Genomic DNA, 22,871 nt, shown 5'->3' with positions numbered 1-22,871 from the left:
TATTAAAGGATATATTTGGGTGTTTCCAGACATAATATACACCCTGTATATTATAGGCCTTTGTCTGTAATGTAACGAGTTTGATGAACACTTTACAAAAATATATAAATTCAGGTACCAGTGGTCTGAAGAAACTATCAAATATGTCTTTTCTAACCAATCACAGGACTGATATGACATGACTGACACACCATTGTCAAATGTCACCAAATGCAGAAATTATCTTTTCAGTTCAATGAGTGCCAATTTATTCCTGTCCTACTTTACTTACAACAAACGTTCCTCCAAACCCTTACATTCGGCCCAGTAAATTTCATAAAATACATTGTTCAGGAAAACATAATAACCTTCTTTATAACTTCAGGGTGGCCACTCAAAACCTCTTTTCAAATTCCTGGTCAAAAGTTTTTAATTGTCTAGTCTACTTTCAAACAAAACAGACAACTGTAGTACTGTATTTAACCCTTAGGCCAAGTGCAACGATGACATTTTATTGTCACTCATTATTTGCAAGAAATGCCACAAAGCTGCAGTGCTCTAGCTTTTCTTTGCCTGCGATATGCGACAAATTCGGTGTTGATTTATCGCTATCACCTATTTTAAGCTCCTTATTTTTATCTCTGTGTCTTTCGACATGTCAACATAATATTGTGTACACCTAATAACTTTCCTTTCCGTGAAGTTTAAAAAATACATGTATCCAATTTGGAAATACAAAGATAACAAATACCTACACAGCGCTACTGTGGGGCAGAATGCAGCCCAGTATTGCAGATCAGAGACTAGCGGTGGACGCACTTTCGGTACGAGACAATGATTTCACCAGTACACAAGGTCGGTTCAGTACAATCAATAAATAAACCAAATACTTTCATCTGAACTCTACTTAATTCATTTATTTTTTGGGGGAAGGGGAAGCCTAAGAATACCAAAAGGAATTTGCAGAGATACAGGGAAATGACAAGGGGTAGTGACGTCCACGGATATAATACGAGGGGAAGGGACAACCTGAGAATTCAGTCACACAGAACAATGGCTGTGATCAACAGACTCCCAGAAGTGCATCAAAGAATTGACAACAAAGAAACGTTTCAAAGCTCGATTAAGATATCTTTTAGTGTCGAAAACGTTTTATTCCCTTGATGAGTTCATGACAAATCGCTGGGAACAATACAATTATTTTGTTAACTCTGTTGGCGAAATGAATGACATTTTTGTATTGACGATTGTAAAAGAATGTTTAATTATTGTAACATTGGTTAAAATTGATGTTTTAAACCTCAACTTGTATTAGGATAAGTAAGACGCATGCAATAAAATTGCAAAAAGTTGCCTACTGCAATAAAGAAAATTTGAATTTAAAGGAATAATTTGAAATGATTTGAAAAAAAAATAATTTGAAGGAAAATTTAAAATTCCACGTCATTTCTCTTTTTAAGTAATAGAAATGGTAGGTTATAAAATGTATGGATGTGTATTTATAGAGAATATATTTATTTACAACTACGCAAAGTATGACGTACGGAGATAATACAAATTAGTGATCGTCTTGTTTACTATGATGAGCTTAAGTATGCGCATAGAACTAGCAGACACGCCAGCTTTGACAAATATAGACACAGAAAAAATGAGCTTCAATTAAAATTTATAAATCACCTTATTCTGTTGCTGCATATTTCTAAATAATTGTATACACAAAAAACTACAAAAACATGTTTAACCAATCAATTTACGGACTGCTGATCATTTTTGTCCACGATTAGAGACAGTGCAGACTCTTGACGATGCGCCAAAATAAATATAAAAAATACTAATTATAACTAAAGTGTTATTTGTTAACTTACAGTAGTTTGTTACTTTGATTACTATCTACATTTTTTGAGACGAAAAGTACAAAAAAGTTTTAGCAAGACTTATTTTTGGATTCGAGATTTAGCTTCTTCTGATCGAGTGAAAAGAATAACAGTATCGAGTATCGGAAATGATCCATCACTAGTAAATTTTCCAGGGACATTATAAAAATTCACGCATGTTTGACGGAGTCCGAAATTCATGCATAATGCACGCTTTTCCAGATGCTCATCGTTGGTGGTAGTCCTGGTTAGAGTCCCGCAAAAGTATCGTGGCTCCGAATATATCCCACTAATAACGGTCAATACATGAAGAATGCATCAGTATCGTTAGATTATAGTCAAGGACTACGAAACAACATGACATATAGATCCTCATGCACGGTGGACTATTTGGCTTGTACAGTTCGAATCGTCCGAACTATCGTCACGTGTCCGTAGAAGTCGTTCCTGTAAGTAGTTGACTGGAGAACGGACGGGATTTCCAACCATCGTTCAATCACTGCCTCTCTGACGACGAAAACTGATGAGCGTGGTTGATTTGATCGGCTGGCCGTTTGCCGTTTGTAGACTGGCAACATAAAGTTGCGTTTACACTGCCAAGTAAAATTGTGACAGAATTTGCACAACTATTGTAGCATAATGTGAACAAGATAAGCAATTTTACTCACAAGAACTGTTGCAAGTAGTTGCTACAGTTGTACCGCTGGTTGTTCCGGGAATCAAGGCGAAGTCTGTTCACACACAGCAGTGATATCTCGGCAATTTTACAATTGAAATTTTTATAGCCGACACTGTTCTCCAGTTCTTGTAACCAACAGTCCGACATTGGTTGCGGCAGCGCTTAGGAGAGCTCTTGCGCCCGTTTAGACTAGCAACTTTTACAGTCAAACACAAAACTGTGCCATTTTTTGCAATAGCAATTCAGTCGAGATTTGGATGTGACATAACATCTCTTTCTTTGTTTTAACCTATGTTAGTTGATGACAATCGGAACGTGTGTGAACGAGCAATCGTTCATAGACCAACCAAGGACTCTAGTAGGTGCTGGATTGAGCGGGACTTAAAATTTAACGTTTGTGTTTTACACATGGGGAACATTCGACAGCAGCCATGGCAGACGTGAGCAGCAGGACAGTACCACACTATGACGCTTATCCGCCGCCAATTCTAGACATTAAATGTTTATTCTGCCACTCACCCCTCAGCTCGTTCTGTCATTGCTGTGCAACAGGACACAAACGCCCCCTTTTCGACATTACTTATTGTAATTAACCCGCTACTTTCTTCTCCAAAAGGTATCTTATCAAGCTTTGTAAAAATCCAACTGACATTCTAGTGTTCTCAAAAAATTGGGCTGCATCTCTTATCAAACCGTCAAACATTATATTATTCAACGAATCGAACTCTTAAGCCTGTTTATAACACTGTACATTTTAGGCCTGTGCTATCTATCTAACATACGTCTTTTCAAAACACTATTTTCACTCAAGAATAAGAGTTCGACAGCTTCGTCCGGAGACCCCACTTCAACGACTGAATAATACATAAGTACAAAAAAAATCTGCTTATATCACGGTCACTACCACTCTGCCGCTTTACAGCTTAAAACATACCGCTTGAACGATTGGTCGGTCAATTTTACTTGTCCAATACATTGTTACTTTTTTTGGGAGGGGGGAGGCTTGCCGCAGCAGGAGTAAAACTAACCAAGATACACTCCACTAAACTAGTGGAGGTAACCTTAGATCAACCAGCGTCAGATGTAGCTCACGAACATATGTCGCCCCATATCAACAAATGTCCCATATCATATATATATGGTCTTCAATCACAATTTCACGAACCACGTTGCGTAAAATACAATGTTTCAAGATTAATCAGTTCTTGATTCAAGAAGCTGTCGAATTATGTCTTTATTTTATAAGTTCTTGGAGACGGAAAAATTATTTTTACAATTTCCCGGTTCTCCGAAAAATTTCTGAATTTAATGGGTCTAAATAATAAAAAAAATTCCTGAAAGATGAAGACCTAATGCATTTAAAGAATTGTTAAGAAGGTATTTTGTGTTTTGGGGTTGGCAACAGATTCAAAAATAAGTTGGAGATCATTTCTTTCTCCCACAATGGGCGCCCAAATCAGTTTGCTGTTCTAACCTTTGTGGCGTGCGAAAAGTTCTTTTTTTTAGATAATAAACTACTAAGGATTACATTGAGTAGTATTGTGAATTGTTTTTAGATAAATAACAAACAATGAAATTGATGTGTTTTAGTGTTAACCCTCACAGTGTTAATCAACAAAAGTTTGTCACCTTATGCCGTTTCTGTAGCGTTAATCAAGAAAGTTTTATTGACCAAACATTCCCTCACATAATGAACTGATATACCTGTTTGATTTTATCTTATTATTCCTTCTAATTCAGCAATGTCCGGCTAATGTAAATTAAGATAAGATCATTTAGTAACACTGTATGTTATTGTCGATTTGAATTTTTACAACTATTGTTCATTGTTGCATTTTCTTTTGTAAATTTGGTATTACTCCATATATTTAGACATAGTTTATAGTTTTCTCAAAAACTAGAAAAAATTTCCCATCAGATTTATAAACCAGAAATTTATAAATTTTGAGATTGTACAAATTTTCAAAAACATTGTATATTTGCCATATGAAAATATTTTGTAAAATATTTGAATAGTGACAAAAATAAACAATAAGTTGAAACAATGACAAAAAGTTTTTAATACTTAAAAAATGAGTTATGGAATTTATTTCATTGCTGCTGTACAATTTACTTCATTCTGAGTAAGAAAATATGCAATATAACATATATTCATATATATATATATATATATATATATACACTTTTTGCGATTCAATATTTATTGAAATTGAAATTATATACAGGGTGTCCAAAAAGTCCAGGGTCGGTTAAATATTTTTCAAAATATTTAAATTAGAGCTACAAAACCTTACACAAAGTTACTGGACATAAAAATCTATTTTATCACATATTCAGTGATCCGCTACTTCCTCAGGGGGGCGGCCCGCTAGGAGTCAGAAGAAAATCTTAAATGTAAGCATAGGTTGATATGCATATCAAATAAAAGGTCTTTATTAGTAGAGTACAGAGCCGCAAACCTGACCTCAAACGGATAACTGAGTAAAAAATGACAGCCGGTCAAATATGGCTAGTTTGCAACTTAGGTTAATGTAAAAAATACACTGATGAGCTTTTTGATTTTAACTTTACTAACCCAAAACTGTCTACAATTGAATCAGTCATTTGAGAAACACCTCATGTCCATTTTTTACCAATAATGAGTTAGGCATACCAAAATGTAGTCGAAGGCAAGGCGAATCCAGTACTAAGTGAACATCACATCTCCACTAAGTAACCATAGTGATAGCAGATATTAAAATATTCATTCTTTTGAGAAACACCTCATCTCCTGGAGATGTGTTATTTCTCAAATGACTTAAAATTTGTAGCTGGTGGCAGCACTGTTCTTGCTAATATTATTCTAGCCTAGAACAGCTGTAAAATAATATTACACTGTGTTTAATAATTAATTGTTGTTGTAGAATAATAAGTTTCATTATTTCTGAGGGGTATTCCCGCAGGCAGTAACCATTCTTGCTTTAGTTAGATGTTATTAGTGGCATTCTACTCGTTAGTAAAAACAGACCATAAGTTTTTTACTCTTAATTTGTTTCAACTTAGTTTTATCTTGTCTTTGTTATGGCACTTAGTGAACGTGAGAGAGTTACCATATTAATGATGCGTGGTTGGGGGGATTTAACACGGTCTCACAGTGAAGTTCAACACCTATTCAATGACTCATTTCCAAACCGAAACCCAATATCAAAATCAACAGTTACGAGAACAATAGACCGTTTTGTAACTCATTGAACTGTCTCTGATCTTCCTAGAAGTGGTCGTCCACCAAGTGCAACCGATCAGGATTCGAGTGTGGAAGTTCTTCAGTCATTCATTGAGAATCCTCATGAAACGCTCAGATTGGCTGCAGGCAATCATGATATGTCCAAAAGCTCTGTTCAAAACAATTTGCATAAAAATGGTTTCAAGCCATACAAATTGTTCAGCCATACTACATTGCATCAAGAACTAAACGAAGACGATTTTGACAGGCGTCTTGAGTTTTGTGAAATTATGATGACCAAGTTAGATACAAATCAAATCCTTCTAAATTACATTTTATTTTCAGACGAGGCTACATTCATATTAAATGGCAATGTGAACAAACACAACTGCTGTTACTGGACTGATAGTAATAAGCACTGGATGATAAAAGGTCACACGCAACAACCACAAAAGTTGAATGTCTGGGCCGGCATATTACGTGGAAGAATTGTGGGGCCATTTTTTATGAACGGAACTTTAGACGGAGTTTCCTACCTTGACATGCTCAGAATACCAGCTCTTCGAAATATTGTTGGTGAAAACTTGGCTCAAATCTGGTTTCAACAAGACGGAGCACCCGCGCATTACAGGAATATTGTAAGGGATTACTTAAATGTTATGTTCCCTCAAAGATTGATCGGAAGGAGGGGTGCCATTGAATGGCCCACTCGTTCCCCCGACTTAACTCCTTTGGATTTCTTTTTCTGGAGTTATCTTAAAGATAGGGTGTATAAAAGAAAACCACGGGATTTGGAAGAATTGAGGAACAGGTTCTTAGAAGAAAGTGGTTGTTTGGAACGTGAGGAGACAGGACTACAACACACCGTGGAGGCCTTTTATCACCAATTAGATCACTGTCAAACAACAGAAGGCGGACACTTCGAGCATCTGTTCTGAAAAGGCTCTCTGTAAGTAGTAATCTTCTAATGACTAAATCATTGCAAATAATGAAACTTATTATTCTACAACAACAAGCTCATCAGTGTATTTTTTTACATTAACCTAAGTTGCAAACTCTAGCCATATTTGACCGGCTGTCATTTTTGACTCGGTTATCCGTTTGAGGTCGGGTTTGCGGCTCTGTACTCTACTAATCAAGACCTTTTATTTGATATGCATATCAACCTATGCTTACATTTAAGATTTTCTTCTGACTCCTAGCGGGCCGCCCCCCTGAGGAAGTAGCGGATCACTGAATATGTGATAAAATAGATTTTTATGTCCAGTAACTTTATGTAAGGTTTTGTAGCTCTAATTTAAATATTTTGAAAAATATTTAACTGACCCGGGACTTTTTGGACACCCTGTATACTGTATAATAATATATGTATTAAATATAAAAATTTATGTTTCAAATTTATATTTTTATTAAATTTTAAAAAACCTTGTGTGAAGCTCTAAAAAAGCCTGACACTACAGGATGAAATGACCGCCAGTTGTAGGGTTAAAAGCATTGTTTATTTTAACAACAAAGTTTCTTTGTGGGCACCAGATTTATCTCTTCCAACATGGAATATTCATTTATTATATTTCTTTAATGAACATTTCTTTATGCCTAAATGTATCTTACAATTTGGATTACTTTTTATGCTTTTTCAAAATTATTTATAGAATAACCAAGGTCTTCATTTCATTAGTTACTAACTGCTTTTTATTTTTCCAAAAAAAGAAGACTAAGTTTAGATTTCTTTAGTACATCATGTACCTTTTTTTATTTTTAGCCAAATTACAACATATTTTATATCAATTTATTGACAAACATGTCTTCTAACAAAATATGCTATATGAAAAATAAAATTATTGGATAATTTATTTTTACAAAAACAGTTTATGCAATATGTTTAGTAAAAATATGTTAACAAGCAATCTGTTACATATTATGTTATATTTAATTTATTACGCAAAGAATTTTAGTTTTATCTTATTTTCCATTATCTAATTGGTTTTGTTAGCCGAACAGACTATATTCTCAATAAAAATAAAGTATAGTGCCTAATATATTACAGGATCTCTCCTAAAATTAGTGTTTGGAAACACTATTTGGTATTTTTATTTTATTTTTTGTTTCTAAAAATTATATCTTTATAGCTTTGATTACATAAAAATATTGTTATTTTCACAATATAAATATTTTTTTTAATTTTACACTTACACTAAGATATACAACAAAAATACTTAAGAGTATTGTGTACCAATTCTCATTCTTCTCATAACAACATATAGTAAAATATGACATTTATAAATTATAGTAACGGTTTCAATAATTACATTTCATGAGAAAAAAATTGCTGCAATGCACATATTAAACAAGTTTAGTATTGTTTACAGATTGTTTAAGAAAGACCTGCAACATGCACAAAAACCGGATCCCATCAAACAAATTTAGCATGGCTGAAGTGCTACGGTAATGACAAAATAGTGTAACATTGATGCATCAAAACAGTATATCCTGCCAGTAATTCGATTTCTTTTATATCAATTTTAATTGCACACCAAAAATAGAACACTTACATAATGACAACAGCATTTAAGTCACCAATAGTGAAAATAACTTAACATCCTAGGCTTGGTTTATTACAATCCATTCCTTGATGGATATTGATAACTATCACAAATTGTTCCCTTACAAAACAGTCACTTGTAAATAACCATTTACATACACAATCACAACACATGGTCACCTAAATATTTCTGAAACTCTCCCTGAGTAAAGACATAAGAAAGATTACATATTACTGAGCCGTATGGTTTGTATCTAACTGTGACCAAACCACAACAGCAGTGTTGCCATTCCATCAGCCACGACTCATCTTGTGAAACCATGTTGAAGTGTTAACAAAATAAAAAAGATAATTATACTTTTTGTTGAGGAATCTGAAAAAAATTGTTTAACTTAGATCCCATCAGTTTGTTTGCTGGATATTGATTTAGAATTCCCATACTTTCTTGGGATATACAAACTGAACTTATCAATTCAAAATCTGTATGGAAATGCATTTATCTCATGAAACTGAAAAGTTTTTGTAACCACACAAACAACTTGTATATCTTGTCATAGGCATTTATCGCCATCAGGAAACCTGAACTAATATAACTAAAAACAAATAAAGGTGTCCCTAGAACAAATAACACTAAATTTTTACTGACTAAATACCAGTATTTTATTCCATTTTATAAAACATCCTAGGTTTTCTTTACTACTCACCCTTAGGTTTTCTCATTAGAAAGTAATAACAGAGAGAACAATTAAAAGGATTGCACTTATGAGTATGCATTATTACTTGGAGAGAAGTCGAGCAGAAGGGCATGGTGCAGGACTTGCCAACCTCACATTTCTTCATGTGGCTGACTAAGTTGTCCACCACCGCGCAATACGGTAATGTGCACTGAAATAGATACAAGGAATAGTTTACTTCCGCCAAAATCATAAATCAGGTTATCATAGTCATTAATAATTTAAATTGTGAGTCACATATTTAGCTATTTGACATTAGAATTATTTAAGAGAGTTTTGTTTTGCTAAATTCGTTTCTGTATTGCAATCGGTATCATTAAGAAAACAGACAGGAAAAATTTTTGAGGGAGAGAGAGAGAGAGAGATTTGCATAATTGCAATCATCCTGAACAAAACAATAAGGTTTCAATGGGTGGAAATGGCAAATAACAAAGTTATAGAACATTACAACTGAAATTACTTTTCTCACACTGAATAATATTTTCTTGTTCTATGAGTGTCACACTGTCTTGTTATGATCGTATGTCAACCTTGGTTGCTGCTTACGTGAGCCGTTACGCTTTGAATACGTGAAACAACAATAATGCTGAAATCAGGAGAACGTTACCCAAATAAAAGACGTCTTTGTTAATGTAGACCTTCTAACAATAAAAGTTCATATCAGCCTGACACATAAGGCACCTGGTGCTGCCCCGCGTTGATTCAATCAAACTCTAAATGGTCTTATCATGAGAACTTCTGGCCATTACTGTTTTATAGGACAATTGATTATAAATTTACCTAACCATTACTTTCTACTATCTTACAAGAAAAGTAATTCTATTATTAAAACTCTGAAACTCATTATTTGTCATTTTCATACCCTAAAACCTTATACTGGTTTTTCCAGTAAGACAATACCAATAGGTTACTAACGTGAATCTCGTTTCCGGTGCGGTCGATAAAAATGAATTTGAAAATAATCCATACAAATTTAATCAAACTTTCAACAAACCAATAAATAGTGTAAAAACTATCATAATTTTAATAATTATAAAAACTAATGTAACCATAACTTCATATGCACGTACTATATACTAACATATCACATGCTAACTTTTGATCACATAATAACTTTTCTCAATTTAAAAATAACACGCGATTACACAACAAACTCATATTCTCAGTTTGAAAAAAACACAACAACCAATTAAAAAATAATAAATTAATGTCCTAATATTTTAACCGCTCACGTTTTATCCACGTTTAATCCACGTTTTAGAGTTAACGAGCCGCATTTGGGTAATAGACGCCATTGTTATCGAACTGATAGGTAAGGGTACTGCATGGAATGGTTGATGGTACATAACTATACAGTTCTGATATGCAGTTATGACCAAAGAATAATCAGATAAGCTATTGGGAGCAGACAACGCTGTACATCATAGGTAACAAGAAGCACATTACACAAATACAATCACAAATTGACATTTACATTTCAATTATTAAGAAACAAAGTTATTCGTGATTTCCATCCCCTAAACTATACAGATTTTTGTTCAAGAGGATGAGCAGAATACGTTAACATTGAAATTTTTATTGACTATTCTGGCCGTTAACCTCACCGATAAAGTATTTTAAACGTATACTGTTAATATAGAAAAAATTACCAAATTAACTTTAAGTTATCAGCTAGATTTTAAGATAGTCATGAAAGATCAAATGAAGACGATTATTTATAACAACATTGATATCAGTAATCCAGTATTACAGCATGCCAGAGAGGAGTTTTTAAACTCAATAATACTGTAACAATTTAGACTGATGGTTAACACCTTGAAAAAATCATTAGTAGACAATAGACAATATTCTTTATTGACATAATCATAGAGATCAGTACATGGCGTCAAAGTTACTTAAAAGTTTACAGCTGCAGTTTGGACACAAACTAAAACTCTGGCTTCAAGACCATCCATTTTACACGATAAATGAATTTTTAAACAGAACTTTCTAACCTAATGTAATAAAATAAAATCTGATGATTGTACTGTTCTCTAAGAATATGTTCAATAAAGAATTTACAATTTACATTAAATAAGTGAGTCTAAAAATTCTTTTTCATTGTAGAATGGTTTTGTAGATAGCCATTCAGTCAGACTTCTCTTGAAGCGGTGTGGTGGTTCTCTTTTTAAGTCTTCTGGTAGGTGATTGTAGTAGAGTGCTCCTATGTAAGATTGTTTTTTTCTGTATAGGCTGAGTTTGTGGGATGGTAGATTAAAATTTGATGCATTACGGGTGCTGTGTTGATGTAGGTCTTGGTGTCTAATTTGTTCGGTGTTCACTGAATGGATTATTACTTCCCGAATGTAGAGAGCTACTACAGTGAGGATCTTGAGTTGCTTAAATGTTTCTCGACAACTTTCCTGGAAGTGAAGTCCGGCCAAGCATCTTAGAGCTCTTTTTTGGTGTATTAAAACCTTTTCCTTATAGGTGTTGCCAGCTCCTCCCCAAATAGCTAATCCATATCTCAAGTGTGATTCAAGTAAAGCGAAGTAAGCTACCTTAGCCATGCTCTGGCCACTCACCTGCTTTATCCTACGAATAACGTAGGTGCCTGAGCTTAGCTTTTTACACAGTTGGTCAATGTGGGGTTTCCATGTTAATTGTGAGTCTATTATGATGCCTAGATGCTTTGTTTGACTTTTTGCTGTTATGTCTGTTAATGGCAGGTTAAGTGATTTGTTTTTTAACGAAAATTTTATTTGTACAGTTTTTTTCTCATTCAAGACCAGGTCATTAGAAGCACAGTATTGCTTTGTCATGTTTAATGCTGCATTTGTATATCTTACAAGTTGTTCTGGTATTCTGTCTGCTAAAGTGATGACTGTATCATCTGCATACATCACTGTATGGAAAGTTTCCTCTAGTTGGCTGGGAAGATCATTAGTAAGTAGGAGGAACAGTATTGGACCCAGGACCGATCCTTGCGGCACTCCTCTCTGGACCTGAGCAAGACTTGACTGAGCTTTTTGAGCTATGTTATTTTTGGAGTAGTGTATTTCAACTAGCTGCTTCCTGTCATTCAGGTAGCTCTCGAACCAGAGGGCTGCAGTTCCTTCAATGCCCAAGCTTTTGAATTTTTTAAGCAGATGGCCGTGATTTACGCAGTCAAAGGCCTTACTGAAGTCCAAAAAAAGGCTGGTTACATTGCGGCCCTCATCTAGCTGGTCGATGATATATTCTATCAGTTGCATTAGAGCACTGGCTGTGGATCTTCCCTTTACAAACCCATATTGCTGATGTGTTAGCAGATCGTTGTTTTCCAGGTGCTTTAGTAGTCTTTCAAGTGCTGCTTTTTCTATAATTTTAGTAAAAGTAGAGATCAGGGAAATTGGCCGATAACTGCCAGTGTCTGTATGAGGTCCATTCTTGTACTTGGGATAGATTTTGGCTATTTTTAAATTGTTTGGGGAAAATTCCTTGTTTGAATGATTTATTAATGATATCTGCTAGGGGGCCACATAGTTCAGCTTTGCAAGTCTTAGCTAATTTTGATGAAATCTCGTCTATACCAGCTGATGTCTTTGGTTTTAGGGAGTCTATGATTTTTTCTATATCTTTCTGATTTACAGGTTGAAATTTAAAATTATTTATTGTTGGTGATGGCAGGTCCTGCTGTGTGATGTGGTTTGTATTATTATGGCTATCCTGGAGTGTTCTTTGTGCGATTGTAGAGAAGAAGTTGTTGAAACAGTTTGCTACTTCCAGTGGCTGACGAATTACTTTTCCATTTGTATGGAGGTGTATCTGTTTATCTGCACTATTGATAGCTTTTCGTTCTGTGTTTATTACATGCCAGAATGCTCGGGATTTGTTGTCTGCTCTATCTATGTAGGATGTTGTATTTTCTTTCCTCAGCATTTTGAGTTTCTGGTCGTATTCTTTTTTCCTGGCTGCTGTTTCTGCTTTATCTTCAGCTCGACCAGTACACTGTTCCCTCTCTAGGGCCTGGACATATAGGTGCATTGTATAATGGTCTGGAAGTTGTTGTATGCTTGATTGATGTCTTCAGTCTGCAAAACAGAATCCCAGCTTTGTGTAGTTAAAGACTGTTTGAATTGTTCTATTGATCTTTTGTTAAATATTCTCTTTTCCACTTTATTGTTACTTTTGTTGATTTTAAAGGTGTTAATTATGGCAGAATGTGCTGTGTGGTCTGAGAGACCTGCGTTAATGACTGCTGTTTGTATGAGTTGAGGGTCCAAATTAGTGCATATCCAGTCTATTGATTTTGAAGATTCATGTGTAATTCTTGTTGGAGGTAGCTGCATCCTTTTGATGTCAAATGAAATGAGAAGTTCCTCTAGCTTAAGGTTGTCATTTGTGTTGTTTCGTTGTAAATTGTCAACATTTATATCTCCCATAACTACTATGGGAGCATTTGTTTGGAGCACTTTGTCTAACTCATGTGTTAGTATGTTAATGGCATGATCCAGGTTTGCACTTGGTGGTCTATACACAGCAAGTACTTTTATAATGTCCTTCCTGAATTTTATCTCAAAAGTGGCAGTTTCACAGATTAGTTCTGTATTATCTTCACTTGTGCCTAGGAGCTTTACATGTTTTTCAAGGCCCTGCTTTACATATCCTGCTACACCTCCTTTGGAGTGTCTTTTCCTAGTGAAGCCACCAATGAGTGAAAAGCTTTCAATGTGTGTTTGTTTTAGGTTTTCTTGTGTAAGGCCATGTTCTGTTAATATTAATATGTCAGGATCATTATCATTTAGAAAATGGGATAATCTGTCTATTTTACTTGAAAGCCAATTTATATTTTGGTGTAATAGTTTTATGTTTTTCCCAGTATTTGTTGTGTATTTCATTTTTGACCCAGCTTGTTTGTATTTTTGTTCATAATTATTTTCTTGTAGTCCTGATTCCAAAATGTTACCGTTTTGTAATTTATGTAACTTTTGTGTTTTTCTTTGGGTTGTTTGGCTTTGACTAAAAAATTATCCTGGTTTTTATCTTCGTTATTTTCCAACGAAGGTGAAGTATTGTGTTCTATATTGTAGCAGCTGGTATTCATGATTATGAGGTCTTTGTAGGAGTTTATATGATTTGAAAGGAAGTCTTCATAACTTTCCCCATGTGACCTTATGAAAGAGTTATGTGGAGGATGTTTAATGAATGTTTGCCTGCATTTGTTAGTATCTCTTTCATCAGCTCTGTTAGTCAGAGTGCTGTTGTCTCTTTCGGTTGTGTTTACTTGTATTTTTTCAGGTGTTGGGTTTTCTTGAGCTAACTCTTCTTCAAGTGTAGGGCATTGTAGCTGTAGTATTTTGTTCTTTGCAACCTTAAGTGAGGTGCTATAAATGTGCTTGTTTTTTTGAGTATTCAGATGGTGGGTGGTTTCATGAGGGAGGTTAGAGAGTAGTTGGGGGTTTGCTGCCTTAAGTATATTTTCAAGATGTTTGAGGTGTTTTCTTGCAGTTGATTCTTGCTCAGATATCTTGGTTAAGATTTCTTTATAGTTTGAAGCGATTGCTTTGACAAGGGACTTATTTTCTTCTAGTTCTATTTCTAGATTGTGTTTGCCACCTTTTAGTTGGCAGTTTTCCTCATCAAGGGAGTTGATTAACAAAGATTTGTCAGTTGTTTCATCTTCAAGTTGTTTTATTTTGTTCCGGAGATCTGAGTTAGTTGAGAGTACATTGTTTATTTGTGTTGAAAGGCAGCATTTTTCATTTTCAGATTGTTGAATTATGTCTTCTCTAAGTTTACATTCACTTTTTAGCTTCGTTTTTATAAATTCCATTTCTTTTTCCAGCATGCTGATTTTTCCTCTAAGCTCTCCTGTGATGTCTTCTGCCAGCTTTATTTTGTCTTCTAGTTCTAGCTGAGACTCAGATCTCTGTGTTTTCAAGTCATATAGTTGTTGCTTGAGAAGAGTATTTTCAGTGAGCAGTGCATTACCTACCTCAGCTGCCAGTGAGAGCGATGTATCGTGATCCAAATCGTCCCCTGCTGTAAGGTTAAGGATTTTTTCTTGCAGTTCTTCAATTTTGCTGTTGCAGCAAGGAGAGGAGTTGGAATTTAAATGTCTTTCTGCCTCAAGAAGAGCATTATTAAATTTAACATTTCTGTAGTTATTTGTCTTAGGCTTCCCATATTTTTCAATATTTTCCATGTATTTGAAAATATCTATCTGTTTAATTATTCCAGTCTCGTTTGTGCCAAAAAAGGTTACAATGTATTGTACTGTTTTGTTGTTTAAGCTTTCTTCTATGCTATTGATAATGGCAGGCCAGTGTGCATAGCCCTTTACTTTGGCAAAAATAATTTCACCCACACGAAACAATTCTTTTGCGGTCATGTTGTTTGAGAGAGCCTTTGTTACTGTCAATATTTAAAATTGCAGAAAGGAAGTTTTGTTACTAATCAAGTGCCTGGTTATTTGTAATAGTACAGGCAGTGTCAATGATGTACAGCTTCTCCTGTCATTGTCAGATATAGGCAGTATGCAGTACTTAGTTGAGCTATTATTGCATCTGTAAGTTGAAGGGGTTGTTAACTTTGATAATGTTGTATAATTTGTTTATAGTTATAGTTGGTTAGTTTTTTTTTTTATTCAATCTAATAATAGCACTTATCGTCCTTAAAAATTAAATTTTATTTATATAATCTCTGTATTTCTCATGTCAGTAGCTACTAAATTCACCACTGTACATAAGCAAAATATTTTGTCAATAAGTTTTTTATTTTTATTAAAATATTTCCAAATTAAACTGAGTGCTTATGAATTATAATTATAGATTTTTATTGAAGAGCTCTCTATTTACAAACAAAAGCAGAAATCAGTCAGTGTCATTGTATATGTAATCTGTTGAAGGCAGAGTGGTTATCAGTTGATCTTGACTTGATAAGACAGGTTATAAATAATCCTTATACCTGCTCTATACCTCAGGTGGTTGAGTAGTGAAAGTGCAGTGCCCTGCTAAAAATTATCTGTTCACAGTATACTCACAGTATCCAAAAGTGAAATGAGCACAACTTTGATATTATAATGTAAGTAGATTATGTTTAAATTAAAGATTATTAAGCACCAAAATACAGGTAAACTACACAGTCAGCCATCTTGTATACTTACATTTTTTAAATGAAAGTCAGATCAATCTACTTAATACCCACATATTTCTATAAGATTCTCTAATGGGCTAATATTAATTTCAAGTATAGAAAATTATTATTTATTTTAAATGAAAAAGTATTAACTTAAATGTAAATGAAAAAAACTCTATGCCAGTTTAAGGATGCGCTCTACCCCAGGCCAGAAATTGCAGTACGATGTTTCAAAAATCCCCAGGGAGCGCTGGCAAAATCAGTTTTAGGGAGGGCAATGAGTAGTTGCTGTGGAGGGGACCGGAACTTACGGAGCACACACATTCACACACACACACACACACACACACACACACACACACACACACACACACACACACACACACACACACACACACACACACACACACACACACACACACACACACACACACACACACACACACACTTTACTTAATTTAAAATTAAAATAAAAAATAAATAAAATAAAGTATTAAATAATTAGGAATATCTCCTAATCACAAAGGTCCGTTTGGGATAAACCACCACATACAAAAAAAAAAAGAAGAAGCCAAACGGTTATTTGGAACTAAAAGAAAGAGAAAAGTTGCTCCATAAAATTATTATAACAATATTTATTAATACAAATAAAAAGTATTACACTACATGTTTTATGTTTCTTCAGATTGTGATGTACCACAGGCCAGAAACCGCAGTATCGGCACTACTGACAGTTTTGAATAACGCTTGCAGACCTTTCATGTCTGTCTAATTGTACCTTAACTTCAGAACTTTTTAACAAACCGTTTTCAGTTTTACGCTTACGACATTCCAATCTACATCCGTATATAAACTATAATCATTTTTTAAATTAACGTTTATATTTTATAGTGTTGAAAATACCCTTAATTTACAAATTTTACACCTGATGTGCAGCTCAAGTTGAATTGAAATTAAAATTTAAAAAATTTAGGCGCATATACAAATACTTAGTTAGTTAAATTGTATCAATATGTTTGTAACAGCTCAAAAACTAAGCCTACAATGAGGCAGATTCAAAACCCTTGCATCAGCGTTCATCAGAGTGGTAGAGCGCATCCTCAATGGAAAAATACAACCGAAACATGATTAATTCATCTAAAAATAAAGATATTCACCTATTATAAAAATTAAACTAAATTGTCAAAACTGTATACAGGATAATAGTATCACCATACCGGACTTGTTTCCCTATTTGCTCGACTTTGACACCAGTCTGAATGGAAAATCATCTCGAACTGTTCTTCTATCAGTTCCTGACTCCCAAAAATTCGAAAATCTTCAACCGGGTCCTCCGACTCTGACTGATCTGCCATTCCATCCTCATTGATTTCCTCTTCATCATCTGGTCATTAAAAATTTATATTTTTAACAACGATAGCATAACACACGTTACCGGTGTTAAACTGCCAATGGATTCCTCCAAGGAGTTTCTCCTGACTTCCCCCACCATATGCCAGTTCCTACTACTTACTGAAGCGGGAGAAGAAAATTACGGAAGACAGTCATTGAAACCTTAACTATAAACTTACAAATGTAATGTGTTCACTGAATAAAACAATCTACAGCTTGGCACATTACATAACCAAATATAAATTTAACATTTATAGTTACATTGTCAACAGCTGGAACAAAAATGAACCATAAAAGTCACAACATCATACTTGACTATTTTCTGTGGCAGATTTGAAAATCATAAGAAAAATTATAGATTTTCATGTTGACGGCCTATTTTTACTTTTTACTCTAAAATACAAAATGGCTCCAGCAAGACTTATACACATAGAATTACACAATATACACTAAAAAATGTCATATAATACATCTGGTTTTATGCCCTGAGAAATTCTTTATTTTGCTACCAATGAGTTCATTTTCATAGATTTGTACGTAGATTTGTAACTGTGCGAACTTTAAGTTTTTCACAAAAATAGAAAATAGCTCCATCTTGGACACATATACCACGTGAAAGTACATGTTTCAGGAAAACAAAATACGGACCGTCTACTTGCAAAACTTGGAAGATTTCAAACTGATTTGTAGCCTAATAAAACAAATCTCAGTGCATACAACCAGATCTATTATGTGTCATAATGTAGTGTATAATGTGTACTTTCATATAGTATATGTGTTATGCTAGAGCCATTTGTATTTTTGTGAAAAACGTTAAGTTCAAAACCATATACCTGCAAAACTTGAAGAATTCAAACTGATTGGTGGGCTATTAAAAAAAAGGTACATTGGTAGTATTTGTAGGCCACTATTTATGGAACCATTTTTCTTACCCGAGATCTGACAAACAGACATTAGAAAGAATAGACTTTATTCCACTTACTGTGAAAACTACATATCATTATGACGATCGGTTCTTGCTTTCTGCCTCCCAAACAGAAGAGATGTAGGCAAGGAGTAGGCCACTTTGTTCCTATCTACGTTTGGTTACTAAGCAATATAAGTAGGTTGAGAGTAGGTTATCATTATCACAGATTGTCCAAAATTTACGACGTCGGATCACGTTGGACAACATCCGGTACGTGATCTGAGGTCAGATGGAAATGCCGCTGGCCATTAGTGTGGGCATCGAAGATGCCACCCTGCACCTCTGGCGAACAAAGAAACACATCCCTCAAAATACTACCTACATTATAGCTCAGATCATGTGAGCACTCGTAAATGTCGACTTTAACTTTTCATATTTATAATACGTACATATGTATAGTCTAAAATAGTAAATAGTGACAGAGTAGCCTCCTTCTCGTAGACATAGCTTCCTTTCGGGAGGCAGAAAACAAGAACCGATCTTCAAATGTTCTTTCTAATAATGTAGTTTTTTTAGATCCACCGTAAGAAAACTGTTAATAAAAAAGCAGCCTTCACATAATACAAAAAAAAAACTAAGCGCACAAAAACCACATTTATTTTATGTCATAATATAGTGTATATGTTGTACTTTTACGTGGTAGGCTATATATAGAACCATTTTGTATTTTTGAGCAAAACAAAGTTCTGACCAGAAAACTTAAAATAATTTGGACTCATTTGGTAGACTAATAAAAAATGTCTAAGTGCATAAAACCGGATGTATTATATATAATTTTGTAGAGTATATTCTTACGTAGTATATGTGTCTTGCTAGCCATTTTGTATTTTCGAGTTAAAAGTAAAGTGAAAATCTATAACTCTTTGTTATGATTCTCAAATCTACCGCAGAAAATCGCCAACTATGATGTGGTGACTTTTATGGTTTTTTTTTTCCAGCCACTGACAGCCCAGTTATAAATTTATATTTAGTTATGTAATGTAATCCGTAGTTTCTTATATTTAGCAATCAGATTATATTCATAAGATTACATTTCAATGAATATCAGCCATCATTTTTTTTTTCTCGCTTAGGTAAATAGTGGGATCTGGCTATATAATATAGTGGGGGTAGTGAGGAGAAACACCTTGATGGTATGCATCATTGGCAATTTCACACCTGTACACACATATTTACTTAAATTCAAGGAGAGAATATTCTTAGAAAGTTTTTGAAGTTTTTACAACTTTGACAATGTTGCTGAATGTTGACAAGAGTTTTTAACCCATTAGCCACTCAATATCTTTGCGCCTAACTTCCTTGTACAAATCCAAATATGCAAAAAATGTAAGGGTTTAGCAAAACTCACACAAAACATTCAATGTTATTATTGCTATTTGGTTGACTGAGCTATTGTTTTTAGCTAATGAAACAGGTTACTATAATACACTGTAATTTATAAGCACTTAAGTATAAGTTTTTTTTATTTCGAGAATTAAAAAAAAAAAAATACTTGGTGTAGTTTTATAGGAAATTGTTCTTTTGTTTAATTTTAGTATGTAAACTTCATTATTTGAGTTCATATTAATTTTTAAATAAATATTAATAGCGTATGTCGTCATTATTGTACCGTCTCGTGATGGCCGACGTGGTACCAAACTACCAATCATGTTCAAATTTTTATAAAGTTAATGCACATTTATATGTATAGTGCATACTATTTTGTTTAGTTTTAATACATAAACTTTATTATTTGAGCCCTTACTACTGTTTAAACAAATATTTAATATTGTATGCCATCATCACGGTACCGTCTCGTGATCAGCGTTTTGGCACCATGTGGACCGTCATGAGACAGTACCATCATAAATGGTTAATGGGTTATGAGATTTGAGGCCATTGTTTTGACAATTAGCTGTTTACCAAAAAACAACTTTAGGATAGGGTAGACTTTAATAAGCGGCCTACAACCATTATTCGATTGCTATTATCGAACAATTCGATTGCTATTATCGAACAATTCGATATACTATCCAACTTTGATAGGTAAAAATCATATACAACAAGAGTTATAAATAACTGTAACAAGAAGAGTCTCATACATTAGAATTTTAATAACAATAAATTTAACAATAACATTACAAAACAACACAACCAACTATGGCCTAGTATGAGATATCAAAGAAACCTTACAATATATATATATATATATATATATATATATATATATATATATATATCATGTTAATAAATTTATGAAAGAAGTTGAAGAGAACAAATCAGGTCAATGGTATAAAAAAGTTCAACCTAAATTTTCTAAATATCCTTGGTTTCAAAACAATAAATTACAAAGATGGAAGGTAATAAACTTATGTAGACTAAGATTTGGACATGCTAGGATAAATTATCATCTTTTTCGAATCAAACAATATTTTACCCCATTGTGCCTACAGTGTATTATGGGAGTAAAAGAAACGGTAGGCCATCTAATCATGGAATGTCCTAAGCAACATTTTGCTAGAGAGCAAAGCTTTAAAAAAATTAACAGAATTAAAACCAATTTATCCAATGAAGAGAAATTAATAGAAATTCTACGAAGTTTAGATATGGAGCTATATAATGAGATTTTAAAATTTATATCAGTAATAGATAAAAATATATAATAATAATAATATACATTAAACACTGATACACTAGGAAACATAAATGTCTCCTGGTATCCTGGGGTCTTTATTCCGTGGCCCACCAATTTCGGGTTAGGCTATACCTGACAGGCCCCAGGTGAGAAGACTAACCTCAGCTTTTCCAATCCTAAGTATCCTATGGATAAAAATCCTTAGAGAAATCCCTGCTTTTACTAACACTACACTAATAGGACAATAACACAAACAACACCAAATAATAGATGAGTGAATATAATATTAAAATAACACTTGTGAAACTTATATGTCTAGTAAATTGTATGTGATAAAAAAATAAATAAATAGAGAAAGAAAATTAAAAATAACCTCTGGAAGTAATTATAAGCAGATGTACACTAACAAATTAACTATAATGGCAACCATAACATAGAAGCTTTTAAATAGGCTACGTGGAATAATTGTTCCGAGCCTTTTGCCAAAAATTTATTTTGCAATAGGTAAAATAGAAAAAAAAAAAATAAAGTCTACCTTTAGGATAACCAAAATAAGTCTTGGTATGAGTCTGAAATCAAAAAATACAAATGTAGAAGGTATCTTTCATAACCTACAAACAATTAAAAATGTCTGAATTCAACCATAACCTTTATTTAAATGTCAAACACAAAAATAATTCTTATTGCATACTTTCTTGCAGCAATTTTGCCAAAAGTAGTATATGGTGTGTGGAAATCACATGCAATCTAATGATGAAGATTTATATCATATCCTTGGCTATGTTGCAGAATACAATAACAATGTTTAGAAAAACAATTTTATAAAAAATATATCATTTTGATAAAATGTCTTCTTTTTAGTTATAAAAATTACTGTTAGGACTAATTAAAAACTTGAACCAATTTTTTTGTATTTTTTAATAAAGTAGAGTGGACAGTATACCCTGCTAATATATATATATATATATATATATATATATATATATATATATATATATATTATATATATATATATATATATATATATATTAGCAGGGTATACTGTCCATTAATTTTAAATCATTTTTTACAACATGGTGGCAGTATTAAAGTTATTAAAGTCATCAATAAAGAAAATTATTAAACATCCTTAGCTAGGTTTATTACAATCAATTGCTTGATGGGCAAATTACTAGTACATTTTGTTTTACATACCCTCATAATACATATTCATATCTAATTCCATCTCTGATCTCCATCTCACAAACGGGCTCATCATGAGACAAGCTCTTTTCATGGGTCACCTGGATGGACTGATCACTGATCGCACACTGCAGAGAGAAAGAGTGGGGATGGAGAGGCCCCTCCTGCCAACTACAGATAGCCCATGTATTGGAAAAGTGGAATGGCAGTACGCACGCTCTCGCTTCGTACTCCTCTAGATTAAATTTGTTTCAGTACCTGGCAAACCTTTTAAAATGTATCACTGTATTTTCAGCTTATACTCTGAGTTAAACCCCTTTCCGCAGTTTGGTACATCACACATATATTTAACCTCTTACGGCGATTTAGCAACATACCACATTTAATTTTTTTTAGGACTTTAGATGTTAAATATCGCTTTAAATCCCATTGTTACGTTTTTGCAACATACTGGTGGTAAATTTTGTGGCAAAACATTGGCTACACTGACTACAGGTAGTCCAGAGGCAGCCATCTTGTTGTTGTGATTCTTGGATTTTACATGCTCTGCAATTCAACAGCTTTAGAGAAGCCATACTCCCAAAAAAAGGTAAGTTAGCTAAATCAAA

General features: G+C 33.6%; 1 protein-coding gene across 2 annotated transcripts in view; it reads right to left on the bottom strand.

Annotated features, from left to right (window-relative positions):
• LOC124361984 overlaps nucleotides 1–22,426 on the bottom strand; it is a 35,608-nt gene extending 13,182 nt beyond the window's left edge. For both annotated transcript variants that reach the window (XR_006922408.1, XM_046816103.1), the window contains exons 1-3: nucleotides 22,276–22,426; nucleotides 17,326–17,492; nucleotides 8,981–9,161 (exon numbers count right to left, since the gene is read on the bottom strand). Coding sequence is in view for 1 of the 2 variants with exons in the window: in XM_046816103.1 (XP_046672059.1) it covers nucleotides 8,981–9,161; nucleotides 17,326–17,492; nucleotides 22,276–22,357 (430 nt within the window). In the remaining variant the exon portion in view is untranslated. The remainder of the gene's footprint in view (nucleotides 1–8,980; nucleotides 9,162–17,325; nucleotides 17,493–22,275) is intronic.
• Nucleotides 22,427–22,871: the final 445 nt, after the last annotated feature.

This window comes from Homalodisca vitripennis, chromosome 5 (genome assembly GCF_021130785.1).
Source record: "Homalodisca vitripennis isolate AUS2020 chromosome 5, UT_GWSS_2.1, whole genome shotgun sequence".
NCBI classification, from domain to species: domain Eukaryota; kingdom Metazoa; phylum Arthropoda; class Insecta; order Hemiptera; family Cicadellidae; genus Homalodisca; species Homalodisca vitripennis.
This window is presented reverse-complemented; position numbering and strand designations above follow the sequence as displayed.